Genomic DNA, 15900 nt, shown 5'->3' on the forward strand with positions numbered 1-15900 from the left:
AAAAATTACCCTGTCCTCTCTTTTACACCCACCTCCCCTTTTCATTCCTGGATTCCTCTTAAGAATTACAGTAAATGGCAAATAAATCACCTCAGCTACAGACCTATCCTTCAATCTTAACTTCTTTAGTAAGCCTAAGTATTCTACCTAGTATAAGGTAAAGTAGAAAATGGAATATAATGACCATTAGAGATAGGGTAAGAATGTGAGTAGCGCATCAGCCGCTTATAGTTAGCCTGGGTCAGATTAAGTGCACGCCAGAGGGTCAGCCATACTGGAGGTAAGAGACAGAGATGGACTGGCTCTTTCTACCTGCAAAAGACCAGAAGAAACAGGTCAAGCGCCAAGCAGCCAGCAAACACAAATTTTTACATTGCTTAGACTGGGGTGAGTCGGCGTGATTGTCTTCTGCACACCGGAATGCTTACATTGAGCAAAGGCAGTAAAAGCTGGCTCCCCTGCCCCGGCGGCACCCCTCAGCCTGGTTTCCCCTTCCCTGACCCCTTCTCGGCATGTAGCAGCTGGTCTTCAAAAGCCAGGGAGGATTTTCACTCTGCTGAGGAATTCACCTGCCCGTGTTTCTTCACTGCTGTCTCCACCTTTCTTCTTTTAGATTTTTTTCCCGTTCGGTGCCCACATCACCACCGTTTTCCTCCATCCCTCACCCCCGCAGCACTCCACCTCAGGGCGGCGCTGGCCTTTAGTTCCCGTCGCGTTCCACGAGTAAGCTGAAAGTCCGAGTTGGTGTTTTCGGACGCGGCGAGAGCTGCGCTCCCTGAGGCAGAAAAAGCAGCGATTCCCCCGCCGCTCTCCGCGGCCGCCGGCCTGCCCCACACCGCCCAACACCTCAGCCATTTCACACAGGCTGAGTTTTCGAAGACGCTTTCTCGCAGCGGCCGGCTGGGGTGTGTGTGGAAGCGAGCAGGGTGCCGGAGAGGGGGAGCGCGCGCCTTCCTGCCGCCACCCCGTCCCCCGCAGCCGTTGGGTTTCCGTTAACGGCCGCTCCGCCCCGGGGGTGGGGTGGCCGCAGGCCGGGCCGGCGGTGGCGGTGGCGCGCTGAGGACCGGGCCGGGCCGGGCCGGGCCGGGCCGGCGGAGGTGAGCGCGGGTGGCGTGAGGCGGCTTTCTGTGGGATATATCTGCAGGTGAGCCCTAGGACTCTACTACCGTACTGCGAGTAAATGAAATCGCTAACTCGCCAACAGTCTTACACAGGAATTGTTCCAGAAAGCCTACTAGCTACTTTTCTACCTTTTTCACTTGTTACGTCTCCTTTACACAGCAGGTTCTACACTACAAAGTTATGTCAGCTATACTTGTGACTGTAATTTTCACGTTCTTCTCCTCCACCAACAAGTTAAGAGCTAACTCAGATTTATTCTGATCTAAAGCCTATTTCAAAGAAATTCAGAAGCTGTCCTTTCAATGTCTCCATTCCAGGAAAGAGTGGAGCGGGTTTCTAACTTAAATGCTGGGCAGATTGGCTGTCTGTCTCTCTTTTGTACTATATTTATGGTCCTTTTGTCACTGGATGTTTGCAGCTTGTTATCTTTTGATTGCTTTTTTAAAACATATGTGCAAAAAACATATTTGCAAAAGCAGACGTCTCTTTCTTGCCAGTTCTGTTTGGCTCTACATATTTTGACACCAGTCTCCATACTCCTTTAACAGTTCCTTAATAAATAACGTGCCCAGATTGGGTCCCAGGAGTGCAGGTGTGGCAACCGTGCCATTTCCCTTCCAGCTAGCCATTTAGTCATCTTTGCTGACTTTAGCTACTGAACCATTACCCCTGTTTTGTGCCTGACCACTATTTCACAGGCATGACAGTGCTGATGAGCTTTATAAAAAGGTTAGCTTTGCAGGTAAGGCTGTACAGAGCTCTGCTTGTGACCCTAGGAGTTACAGTCTGAATGCTGCTTCTCCACTTATTGCTGCTTTCTCAGGAATTTCTGTTCCATCTGTGAAAGCTGGCCTCCTGTAAGTTAAAAACTCAGCTGTCATTCTTAAGAGTCGTTTCCTATTACCACTTTGATCTTTTCCAGGTGAGATTTTTAATCCTGGCTGCTTCTAATTATCCTGCAAGCACAAAAAAGGACATTTTATCCCTAGGCTAAATCCACTTTGTGAAAAACACAGTCCAAAATGATAGCTAAGAGGGAAGGGAAACCAACAGTAAGGACACGCTACTTCCCTGGGGTGGCTTCTAGTCTAGACCAGGCAGTTACCACATGACAGTTTTCAAAGAAAAAGTCAACATGGATTCAGGGTGTGAGGCAAGAATACCTGAGTGGTGACTATTGACCGCCCGCGGGTTGTTTGTGCAGCTTTGAACAAGCATCTCTGCTGGGAAACAACTGTAGCACCAAGTAAAAAAAAAAAAAAAAAACCAGGAACCTTCACTGTCCTCACTGAAGCCTCAAGAAGTTCATTTCCTTAGGACCTAGAAGAGCATAAGAAACCTTGTTGGTCCTCTTCTCAAGCCTAGCTGAGGCTCTCTCTGCCTTCATCATCCCCTGTCAGACACAGGGGCAGAGAAGCCTGTGCTGCTGGGGGCTGGCAGATGGACCAGTGTTCGGTGCTGGGGCGCTCCACTGGAACAACCAGCCCAGCTGGCTGGTAGATACAGCAGTCTATTAGCACTCAGCCATGCTGGCAGGACAAAGCTGAGCTGTAAGATACAACAAAACACACGTACAGCTTGTTGGCAGTTAGGGCTGAAATGGTCTCTCACAGTTTAGCAGTGTGAGCAAACTGCTTGTGGCACATGGCAGGGAAAAGAGCAGGCTGGCTCTGCTCTGGAGGGAGACACTCAAAACAGTGCTAGCAGCTAAAAATCAACTGCGCTGGGGCCAGGGGCAGGAGTCTGGGGCTACAGCACCCTCCCTGTGCCTATCCAGTTTACTCCTGTCCCCCTGAGAAATAGCCCAGAGCATGTTTTAGTCTATACTTCCAAGTTTATTTTCGCAGCCTTCTGGAGACTGCTTTCTTTTAAAGAACTGTTATAATAATAATAATAGAGGAATCGCACTATCTTTGTGTGTCCACATCTCGTCATATAATCTGAGGGGATATAAAAACAAATAAATAAATACAAATAAATCTAGATGATGAACAGGAACACTAGATCATTACATCCCATAGGTAGCTTCTGATTACACAAAGCAGTGGCTGTTTTATATAGTCCTTCTGCTCTGTCAGGTCAGTAAATGCCTTATTGTCTTAGGTTTTCCCCATCATTGATAGGAACTGTCACAATACTCACCTGCCTTATAAAATGCTTCCTGATTTTAAGTTGGAAAATGATGTATTTGAGTTAAGCACCCTAGCATCTTAAGGGAGAGGCTGAGGGGGTGGGAAGGGGCACATTCATTAATTATCTAATAAATGAAATTGCTTCTTTTTTAGATAGTAATTGGCTAGAGGGGCCCCATGAAGAAAAGCGTGTTTACACTGCACAGCTTTTTATGAGCACAAGCGCATATATTATGATGGCTTAGAGCCTAGGCAAAAGCTTGGAGCTTTATTTTTGTTTCAGTAAGTAGATTTGATCTAATCAGATAACAGCAGCAATACAAATTTTCACAATAGCAGTTGGCCTTTATCTGGCCAGTCTAAGAACAAAGGCTTACTGTTTGTGATATACCTTTCAAGGTCTTTTTTATGGCCTAGATAAATATTACAAACAAACTCCTTGTCAGTAGGCTTTCTGTTCCATTAAAAGGGTGCTCTTTGAAGGTGTTTGGGTTTATTTCTGAGAAATTTTACCACGTGCCAAATACAAACAGTCCTTCATAATCAGTGTGTATCACCAGCCTCTGGGAAAGATGCCCGTAATTGTTGCCAGGAGTGAAGAAAAGATTAATGATATTACGGTATTAGATGAGGATATTTTACTTGTTCTGCACTTTCTCCAAGAAGTAGGAATGAGTCTCAATTCCCTACAGAATTGTGACATGTGAATATATAGGGAAGACTGAACAGGGAGACTTTCATTTGGATGGCAGGAAGGGACCCAAGAATTGAAGAATGAGATTGAGACACTCTATCAAAATAGACTGAGTCTATTCAGGTGAATTTCAGCAGCTTTTGGGCAGCCAAGTCCCCAAAATCTCATCCAAAATGCCCTTCCTTCAGTCATAAACCCACATGGCACCACCATTTCTGCTGCTGCTCCCAGTACGTGTAAGCCATTGCACAGGAGCACCCCAGGGTGAGGAGCCTTGCACAGTGATGGCAGAGGTTGTAGACATCAATATGAAGAACATGTCCCCAAGCAGGCCTCCTCGGGGGAGCCTGCATGGAGCACTTCTAGCAGAGCTGCAACTCTGGGTCTAGTGCAGGGCATCCTAGATGCCATGGACATTTTATTTCAAACTTTAGCCAAGGAAAGGAGAGGTCTTTGATATTATGACCCAGTTAGACCATTAAAGGAAGTGGAAGACCTGAATAGTTAGCCTTCCTCAGTCTGAGAAGCTTCAGTCTGGGTCTCACTCAAGGAGACTGCTTTAACCACGAGGCTATAAGCACGTAACTATGTTAGGCAACAGTACCTTTTATCTCTCCTGCAGAAGCTTGGCAGTGCAAACAAGAATGCAAGAGCTGTGAGGATTTTTGGCCAAGCAGGGGTTGGAAAATAAACTCCTTGAATTATTTTGGAATAGAACATTGCTTGCTTGATTTTGGTTGTTTAGTCCAAAATGCTAGTTTAGCTAAAATCCATAACCAGCCTTCATCTTTAGAGTCCAGTGTTGAGTACAGAATTAGCAACTGATGTCACTGTCCTCTACTTCCCTTTGTCAGTACATGCCTCCAGCATAATTTTGCATCCAATCAGTATTCCCCTTGTTTTGCAGAATTGGAGAACTATAGTTAACTCCTCAGTTCTTTTAGCATCTCCTTCTACTTTGAGGTACCAGTTTCCAAAGTTACAGCCTCAACAGCTTTGACCCATTCTCAGAAAACTTGAACGTCATAGGTAACCAGCCCAGCTGTTCTAGATAGAGGAAGTCTCATCCCCATTACATGTAAACAATAGACGAGTTTCCATTGTTTGCAGTGGGGTTTGCTTGTTATTCTCCTTTTTTTTTTTTTTTCCAAGTCTGCTTCATTCTGTTTGGGTATTTCCACAGAAGGGTCAATGCAATCCAAGTAAGACAGGAGCTGCGCTAGCCATGTACCAGGAATAGGGCACATAATTGTGTGTGGGCTGCGTTAGGTTTGTGCATGCTTTCTAGTCTTCATTCTGAGACATTGATCAGGGGTTACTTTTCAGACTGGGCAGCTAACAGCCAAAATTCCCCAGGCAGATAACTTAAGTCTTACCTTTACATCCAGACTAAATAGCAATGTGGAAAGAGGACAGATGTGGTAGGTCATACTAACGTAGGAGTTAAACCCCCTTTATATGCTGGTGCACTTGATCCATGCCGCAGCCGAAGTATAGTGAAAAGAGAAAGGGACTGAAGAAGAAAAGATGGGAGATAGGAACTGAGATCATTCATTGACCTATCAAGACTCAGGTCAGGAGTAGAGTCTCACAGAGGCTCCTGCAGCACTTCTGGGTTGGCTCAGCCATCCCACACTGCTAAACTGTGAGAGACCATTTCAGCCCTAACTGCCAACAAGGTGTATGTGTGTTTCTTTGTATGTTACAGCTCAGCTTTGTGCTGTCAGCATGGCTGAGTGGTAATAGACTGTTGTATCTACCACAACCCCTTTCCTGGAGCTGTTTCAAGCACCTTATATGCCACATAGCCAAAGATCAGTTATAGATGTACAAAGATCATGTATTTAAACTTTAATGCTATCAGAACATGAACATTTTCCTAAGATTTTTTCTCAAAAGTAAACTGGGTTTGAAAGAGGAGGGAGGAGAGAAGAAAGGATTTCTTTCAACTTTGTTGGGATTCTTGTTCCAGAACTTGCAGACTGAATCAAGAGCCCTTTGAAATCCTAGAGTCCTCCTAGCTGAGATTATCTATACTGAGTCAGGCTTAACCTGAAACTAAGCAAAAATGTCCCCACTTACCCAAAGGTTCCAAACTCCTCCTGTTCATTGTTTCCCTTTCCCAGTGGCTCTCTCATGCCTATGTTCTTTGTACCTGCAGTTGATTTCTTTATTGATACTGTTTGTGAGTGCTGCACTTTGCCACCTTCTGGCAGAAAGATCTGGGGTTAACTAACTCTCCTAGGAATTAGTTAATCCCTTGTCCCAAAAGGATTTAACAACTGACTGTTGTTTCTGGTCTGGGAAAGACATCCTGCGACCTTTGTCAGTAATGTTGGATGCCATGTAGAGGCACAGTATACCAGAACAATTTCATAATAAAAGCATAATTACTTCAAGCAGAATTCAGAAGCTGTATGTTATACAGGAACCCCAACTCATTATATCACAACTGTAAACATGTCCATCCCTATCAGGCAGGACAGCTGCTCTGGTGAATGTAAGAGAGGGACAGAAGCTGGCAAGAATGTATTTATGTTAGTATCTAAAAATCAGAAGCAAAACATTTGAAATTACATGATTTTCTACACAGAAACATCTATTGCTGATTAGATTCTTTCAAATCTTAGAATTTGCCAGAAAGCAGAAGTGTGGCACCAGTCTGTCTAGAAACTTATTCATAAACACTGCTGCAAACTCAGTGTAGTTTAGGTTAGATTAATATAAAACAGTCTCTGTTCAGTTAGCTGGACTCTGGACATATAGAAGTTGGCTTAAATATATTTTCAAAACATTAACAAGAAAAGTTGTATGTTACTGATGAAAGTATGCATATCAAATTTTAAGTTAAATCACTGTAATTTTATACACAAGCCCATCTCACTATTGAAAAATATAGTAAGGGACAATTAAGATGGTCGTTGTCTCTTCAGTGCCTCAAGTTTTTGGGTATAGAGGGGAGAAAAGACAACTATCTTCTACGCATTGATTTTACAGGCAAGAAATACACCCTGAAGTTGTTTAATCCTGTCTTTCTTTCTTCCCTTTCTCTGGGGAGCTTTTGTGCTACCTGTGACGACCAGTGCTGTTTCACAGAAAGACATCAGGGTAACAGCAGCACTCATGCAGGCTCCAAGTGAGCTCTCACATCTTGCTGTCCAAACAGCAACACCCTTAGCTATGGAGCCAAAGGGAAAAAAAGCCTTCCAACTTGACAGTAGGATTAATGTTTATCCCTTAATCCTTAATCCTAAAGCAGGCTTGTGGCAATTAAAGATGAGATTCTCACACACTCACCAGAAGATACTGCTACCTTTATTTTATATATAGATATATATATACACCCTACTCATCTGTGATTCAGTGACCTACAGAAGACAGCCTGGATGTTTTTGTGAAAATTAGCATGAGCAAAAAATTTACTTTTTTTTTTGGTGCAGGTAATGAAAAATTTACCAGTTTTACCTGTATTTACCTTTTTATCCACCAACCACATCCCGAACACCTAAATGACTGGTATTCTTGGTCACCGGACTTCATCTTTGTGGAATTATTTCAAGGAGTCTGTGCTTGTGGTAGGTGCACAATTCCTCTGGCTGACTGAGTCGTCATCTAGGAAGAATCTCCTTAGGAGGATATCATGGTCACTGCAACAGGTTATTGAAAAGATTTTGAAACTCTTTAAATCTTATTGATGATTATATCAGACTGGTCTTCTCTAGAGTCCACCCAGATAGCCAGCGCCTCTGCTGCCTGGCTCCCCAAAACCTATGGCTGACAATTGAGAACCATTTAGGCCCGCTGCTCATTTTCATAAGCACATATGGTACATGTCTGTTCACTTCCACTGGCGTGTGCTGGTTCACATTTGACCTAGGGTTATGTGGCGGAAGCACGGGAGGCTGCTGAAGAGAGTAAGCATGCTACTGAGTACTGCATAAAACCACTCCTGAGACCAAAATTTTCCTTTCAGATCACTCTTTTAAAAAGCAAGCAAATACTCTCGACCATCAGCAAGGACAAAAATAGGGTATGTAATCTGTTCTTTATTTATGTGGACTCCAGTGCATTTTTGTTGCGGGTGTGGAAGGGGGAATGGCAAGTGCTTTCTAATTCTCCATGGGAGAGTTGTTACTCTAACTTCTTTCCTGGCTTGTGTACATCAAAAAGGAGACAGTCTTCATCCTCCTCTTCAGCTATACTTCAGGCCCTGCTTACTATCCTAAGGTGTACACAGCTGTGCTGAGATGGACAGGCACTACTGCAACATCCACTCTCAAGTACTGCCAGTTCCCTTCCTTTCTTGCTCTGCTAGTGAAGGTTTCTAGGTATAGTAACCAAGTTAACAAAACTGAGTTTAAAAAAATTTAAAACGGTGTAGGTTAGTTCCAGATGACTGAAAGCATCTGCATCAGCCTTCCCTGATCCAGACACACACTTCCTGAGGAGGCTGAGACCAGAGCTAGAGTATTTGCATTCTGTATGCACTTGCTTGCTGCCTTTAGATCTAGGTAGAATATCCACCCTGCGTTGTAAAAGTTCTTTCCATTGCTCAGAAACATACCCTGCTTTGGACTTTCCATCCCAAAAGCATTTGCTACATTTTTCCTCACCCTCCTACTGTTCCCCTTCCCTTTACTGCTTACCCCTTCTGACAGCAAGGTAGTAGAAGGAGACAAAATCTCACATGCTGTGCTCTGGTTCTCTGAATTTCATTGCTCCGGTTTTCAATAACAAATGAACCATTTACACATCCCTTCATCTCCATGTCCATGCACAGGCATGTAACTGAATGGAATGACCATAATTCTGTGGGAAGAATATTCTTCCCAAAAGGTTTTAGGTGCTAATGTACAATGGTGAAGGGTTGTATAAAATGCTATATGGAGGGATTCTGTTAAATTAAAAACCTTTGCTGTCCTCATGACAGCAGTAAGAGGCATTACTTACTGCCAGCATCCTCCTCCTGCTCATGGAGGGCCAAGATTCAGGGGAAAAGGTAGTAACTTATGCAGAAAAAAACTGAGGGAGCAAAGAGTTTACAAATGAAATCTTCCTTGTCACCAAACCAGAGCAGAGGTGAAGTGTAACAACTGTTAAGAGATTGTTAGAGACTTCTTTAACTTACAAGAATGTGGAAAAGCAGGTAAATGTAAAAGCAAAGTTGGCTAGAAATATTTCATCATTTTCTTATTTTCTAATAATAAAAATAAAACTATGTTTTTAAATTTAAAAACAATGTTTTCTAATTCTTCCACTCTAAACATTTTGAGCTTTTTCTTGTGGTAAGGTGATACACTCATCTATTAAATTTTGACTTCCAAAGTACTTTCTGTTTGTCACTTCTTTTGGTGATGCTGTGATTTTGCCCAAGCTTTAAAAAGCAGCCATAGCATTTGGGCAAATACAAGGAATGGAAATGTAAACATCTGAAACATAAATGTAATTTAAAACTATTTGTGCTAAACATCTTATAGTGTGGTGTCAACAAGAACCATTGTAACAGTTAACAAATAATAAAAGGGAAACTTGGTGTTTTGTTTTCATGGTTCAAGCAAAGTAAAAAGTAAACAAGGTCTTGAATGAACTGCTGTATGTTTAGTTGTGTCTTTTTTAATAACCTACAACATTTTGTAGTCATAAAGACAAACATAGTATAGCTTACTGTTTATAATATCCCCTTTTAACAGTGCATGCTAGGTCAAAAAAAGAGGGTAGAAATTACAATTATTTTCTAGTACTAGGAATTATTCCCCATAGTTGCAGTTAAAATATCTTAACAGAATTTTGATACTCACTGCCTGCAATTTGCTTTTCTTTGCAGCACATCCTAAATTTTTTAGTGAGGCAAAATGTGAATGAAATTTGAATGCCAGGAATTCAGAATTCAGCACTCTATCCTATATTCATAGTCTCTTTTACTTTCAAGTAATCAGATCTTGTCCCAAACCCATGACATTGTCTGAAAAAATGACAAGACTAGTATTTTAAGTTGCAAGGTATGTGTGTTTCCCACTTGGTGTTTGAGCCTCTAGGGTGGAAATCTGCAGACTCACCCTAGTAGTCACAGTTGTTACAAGTTAAGGTTTTAGTATAATCAGATGACTTTGAGAATGTCACCAAAAACATTAGGTACAGTGAGACTGCATCAGTTAGGAGATTCAATGGTACCATAACACCCTTGTACTTTCTATTTAGCAGATTGTCTCTAAAAAATGGCTAGCTCTTTCACTTGGTATTTGCAATGGGACTATCATAGTGGTTTCTACTGACATACTTTTTCATTTCCCAGAAATCACTTTGTATGATGGCAACAAGCATAAGATGATTTTAGTTCAAGTGTAATATCCTGCATAGAATTTTGTACTTGTGCTTTAAAGCAGCAGTGTGCTTAAATCATAATAATTATTAGCGGGGTTTACCTTTTTTTTAATTACTGGCTCAAAGTCCAACTTTCTTCCTCTCTGAAGTAGATGTACTTTGCAGACATTAGACGGCCACTGGGGGTTTGGTTCCACAAGGATTTACACTTACCAATTTTTAAGTAGATTGTGCTGGAGGTCACAAAAATTCTTCCATTGGGTTGTCATTTCATTTCAATAAATGCTTTTTTAAAAGCAGAGGCAGACGGTTGCAATCTTAGAAGGTTTGTTTAAACTACAGTACACTAACAACCACTTTAGGGCTAATAATTTGCTCTGTTCCTTACCATGCTCAATAAAAAAAGACCTTCCTTGTTTTGAAGAGGTTTTTGTCTCAGATAAAGAGAGAGGCAGGCAGACAGATGGCATAACACAACGAAAATCCAGCACTGGAATAAAGTAATAAATAGATTCATCAGTGAGCTGCATGAATTATGTTATGCACCTTTTTATATAACTTCGGAATTTACAGTTCAGGAAATGTAGTTTTTCGTAAAATGTGAAATCTTGCAGCACAGTTTCAGGCTACTGTGTTTTTTCTTTTCCTTCACTATTAGCCTTGTTCCTGCCTATACTTTCAGAACTATTTTACAACCCTTTCAAGAACAATTTCGGATTGCAGGGTTAATCTGAGGCTCAAGGAGCTCCAGAAGAGGTCCCCCTTTTAAAAATTCATGGCTGTTAAGCACTTCTGTGTGACAGCAACCTGAATTCCAAATAGTGTCATTGCCCTCACAAGGAGGGCGCTCAGGGGAAGAGCAGCATTGGCCTGCTCTGTTGAGATCACTGGATGACTGCACTTTACTTTAGTAATCCAAACTATTTAAACCTCTTTGGATAACTGATTACGGAATTAAGCTAATACACCAACATTACCAGTTCCATGACACAAATTAAATAGCTAGGCCAAGATTTTCACACTTACTTAGTGGGGTTTTGGTGCTGCCCTTAAGGTACATAAAGGAGGGTTACCTTTCCGGTCATAGGAGGTGCTCGCATCTCTTTGGGACCCATCTTCTGACCAGCCAGCCTATCAGATGATGCCTGTTAGACTTCAGAGAAAGGATAAATCCCAAATCACTAGTAATTTTTAGTGTGACATTAGTCTTTTATTATACAACTGTTAAAAATGTGCTCTACAACTTACTGCATAGATAGCCAACTGCAGAATTAATGCTTACTATTTTCACTTTTTCACATAGGTTCGTGATGTTACATCAACAGCTAGTACTCGCCTTTGGAATATCACTAGCTAGTGATATATGTGCATTTAGAAGCTGTTATTCAGAAGCCCAAGTATCCCTATATTATTCCTGCAACCTCACAGATATTCCACTTGTGCCAAAGGATACAGTGAAGCTTTTGCTAACTTTCAACTACATCAGACAAGTGACTGCAACTTCATTTCCACTGCTGAAACGCTTATTGCTGTTGGAAATCGGAATGCAGTATGTCTATCCTGTTACCATAGGAAAAGGAGCTTTCAGGAACCTGCCAAACCTTCGTGTCTTAGACCTGGGATTCAATAGGATTCTTCAACTAGATCTTGATGCTTTTGTGGGCTTGCCAAGTCTGACTGTACTCCGTCTGTTTCACAACGACCTTGGAGATTCCATCCTGGAAGAACGTTACTTTCAAGATTTGAGCTCGTTAGAAGAATTGGATCTTTCAGGGAACCAAATCACAAAACTTCAGCCTCATCCCTTATTTTATAATCTAACAGTCTTGAAAACTGTGAACCTGAAGTTCAACAAAATATCCAACTTGTGTGAAAGCAATCTTACCAGCTTCCGAGGAAAACACTTTTTATTTTTTAGCCTCAGTTCTAATAATTTGTACAAGACAGATGAAATGGCCTGGGCCAAATGCCCAAATCCTTTCAGAAATATTACGTTTAACTTACTAGACCTTGGTGAAAATGGCTGGAGCACAAAGAAAGTCCAATATTTCTGTACAGCCATTAAAGGGACTCAAATTGGTTCTTTAATATTTAGGTCTCATACAATGGGTTCAGGATTTGGCTTTAATAACTTAAGAAATCCAGATAATGATATGTTTGCAGGACTAGCAAGAAGTGGTCTTCGTTTGCTTGATATTTCAAGTGGTCACATTTTCTCTCTCAATTCTTTAACCTTTCGAGGCCTTGGTGATCTCGAATTGCTGAACCTTTTCAAAAACAAGATAAATCAAATCCAAAGGCAAGCATTTTTTGGCTTGGGAAACCTAAAAACTCTCAATCTTTCAAGTAATCTTTTAGGTGAGTTGTACGATTATACTTTTGAGGGTCTACATAGTGTAATGTATATTGATTTACAGCAAAATCATATTGGGATGATTGGTGGAAAATCATTCAGTAACTTAGTAAGTCTGAAAGTAATTGATCTCCGAGACAATGCCATTAAAAGACTCCCTTCCTTTCCACATCTGACCTCTGCCTTTTTAGGTGACAATAAGCTAATGTCTGTAGTTGGCACAGCAATAGCAGCAACACACCTTGAATTAGAAAGAAATTGGTTGGCAAACCTGGGTGACCTGTATATTCTTTTCCAAGCACCAGATGTGCAGTATATCTTCTTAAAACAGAATCGCTTCTCTTACTGTGTGAAAAGTGATAATGTTATAGAAAACAGTCAGTTAATCTATATGGATCTAGGCGAAAATATGTTACAGCTTGTCTGGGAGAGAGATTTATGTTTGGATGTGTTCAGGGCACTGTCCAAACTTCAGGTTCTACATCTGAATAACAACTACCTTAGTGCTCTTCCACAGGAGATTTTTAGAGGTCTAACATCTCTAAAAAGACTTAATCTAGCTTCCAACCTATTGTCTCATCTTTCTCCTGGCCTTTTTCCACAAAGCCTAACAAACCTAAACTTGTCTGGAAACCAGCTTTTTTCACCCGAGCCTGAAGTCTTTATGACTTTGAGTATTCTGGATATAACACATAATAAGTATGTTTGTGATTGTACTTTAAAGAGCCTACTAGCGTGGCTAAATGAAACCAATGTCACTGTAGCTGGCTCACAATCTGACAGGTACTGTGTATACCCACCTGCATTTGAAGGGGTACCACTGTCATCTCTGACATATGATGGCTGCATTGAAGATGAACTCCAGCAGACACTCAGGTTCTCAGTATTCATCTTCACCTCCGTCACTCTTCTAATATTTCTGATGGCAGTCATCATTTTTACTCGCTGTCGGGGGATTTGTTTTGTCTGGTATAAAACGATCACAAAAAAAATGATAGACAGCCATCCACAAGTGGCAGATAAAAGCAAATACAAATATGACGCGTATTTGTGCTACTGCAAAAATGACTTTGAATGGGTCCAGAATTCTTTGCTAAAGCACCTGGATTCACAGTATTTTGATAAAAACAGATTTACCTTGTGCTTTGAGGAAAGAGATTTCTTGCCTGGGGAAGAACATATCAACAATATTCGTGATGCCATTTGGAACAGCAGGAAAACAATCTGCATTGTGACCAGGCAGTTTCTCAAAGATGGGTGGTGTGTGGAAGCCTTTAATTTTGCCCAGAGCAGGTACTTCTGTGATCTGAAAGATGTCCTAATTATGGTAGTGGTTGGGTCACTTTCTCAATATCAACTGAGGAAATACAAACCAATTCGAAACTTTTTACAAAGGAGTCGATATTTGCAGTGGCCTGAAGATTATCAAGATGTAGACTGGTTTTTACATAATCTTTCTTGCCAAATTCTGAAAGAAAAAAAAGTGCGAAGGAAAGCCAGTGGTATAGAGCTGCAGACTGTAGCAACACTCTCGCACTGATAGTGTATCAGTTGCTTGTCTCTTACCTCTCTAATCATTTTACTGCTGTTTGTTCAGGTATGTGTCCTCAGGGGGTTGTTCAGGATCATTTTAATAAAAGTCTGACTCAGTGTTCACTGTTACAGAACCTGCACCTATTATTTTGATGGTGACATAGTCCTTGAGCATACTATTCATCTCGGTTTATACATTTATTCAACAAAAGCTTACCAAAATAATTTCAGTATGGCCTCAGTGAGTTTTTCACTGTAGTGAGGAAGCAGGAATAGGACGTTTTATAAGCTGTCTTGACCTTAGCTGCAAACAAATAATACCATCTTAACTATTTTGATAGAGATTAAAAAGTACACATCTGAATGCCATTGTTTGAATGTAGATGTGTCTGTGGCTAATCTAATTTACTCTCAGTGCACCAGTATACAGGATTTCTATTGATAAAATTACTCCAGCAAAATATTACTTCCTTCTCAATTAGTGTAGTCATTCAGGAACAGAAAAGGGCTAAACCTTGGAAAATTTTCCAGGCAGCATGGGGGAGCAGATTAAAAAAGGGATTGACTGTGCTGATGAAGCCCTGGGTGTCGCTGTTGGCTCAGGTAACGGCTAGGGCTGCCTGAACTCCTCCTGCCTCCCATCCACTGCACCTGCTGGCATCAGGGGCAAAATGCTGCTGCAGAGGGAGGTCTGAAAAAGGACCAGAAGCCCTGGCTTCCCAGAGCCCCCGTGGGCTGTCAGAAAAACCACCACCTGCATTTCAACTCTCTGCATTTCTTACATTTCTCTGAAAATGTCTAACCTTTTTCCTTTTTTTTCCCCAGCCAGTCCAAATATTTATAGGCATACTTTAAAGTCAGAGGTTATACCAGGGATTATTTCACATAAAAACCACTGACAGATAGCCAAAGCAGGAATGAATCTGTACAATGAAGATCATGTGCAGATCTAGGCTGTTAGCCTATGGATCTGTACGTGGTGTAAGAGATGGGAATTTTAAAAGCATACGTAAGAAATTGTATTTGAATGAATGTCAAAAATCATTTTTGGTCAAGTGTTAATTGAGACCCCTCTTCAGTTAGGACCTTAGTGTATACTTACAAGACACTGCTATCATTTCAGATACTTAAAACTTACTTCTGCTAACCTATGTACGCAGGAATGACAAGCAGATGCAGAGATTACTGAGATGGCTTTAACCAAGGCTTCTCCATTTTGTTTGAAATGCTTCTGTCTATTTCATGCTTATGCCACTGGTGAGAGGTGGCTACATAAAACTTGCATTTACTTCAGTCTTTGGAAAGGTCTGACTTTTTACATAAAGGTTTCAATAAAACCTTTGGATGAAATTTCATTGTCTGCCTCCGTGCTTATATACCATTTTGGAAACTTAAAAAGATCAAACCTACGTCAGGAGCAGCTGGGAAAACTTCTTTCTACCACTGAGGCAGCTTAGAAACATAGAAGTAGCCCAGCCCCCATCTGCCCCTTGCAAAAACTATTGCAAGGGGTCAACAAAAGGCAGTAAAAGGATTTTTGGAGAACATGCTACTGAACCATTCCTGATTGTGGAGTGGTTTACAGGCATATGAATAACTGTGGTGTCAAATTTTAAAGAGATTCAAAATAACTTTCTTTTTTACTCACTGTGAAACCGCTCCAAGCCTGAGACTGTCAGAACAAATGCAGTTGGTACAGTCTGTCCTATACAATGAAAAATTGACTTCAAATAGATCATAGGACC

At 41.3% G+C, this 15900-nt stretch overlaps 1 protein-coding gene across 1 annotated transcript; it reads left to right on the forward strand.

The window, feature by feature from the left end:
• Window positions 1-306: 306 nt before the first annotated feature.
• On the forward strand, window positions 307-15632 carry TLR5 (toll like receptor 5). The gene is made up of 2 exons (XM_069800067.1): window positions 307-387; window positions 11573-15632. The coding sequence occupies exon 2, from the start codon at window positions 11580-11582 to the stop codon at window positions 14160-14162; it is 2583 nt and encodes an 860-aa protein (XP_069656168.1). The 5' UTR covers window positions 307-387; window positions 11573-11579; the 3' UTR covers window positions 14163-15632.
• The last annotated feature ends 268 nt before the right edge of the window (window positions 15633-15900 follow it).

This window comes from Haliaeetus albicilla, chromosome 13 (genome assembly GCF_947461875.1).
Source record: "Haliaeetus albicilla chromosome 13, bHalAlb1.1, whole genome shotgun sequence".
Taxonomy (NCBI): Eukaryota; Metazoa; Chordata; class Aves; order Accipitriformes; family Accipitridae; genus Haliaeetus; species Haliaeetus albicilla.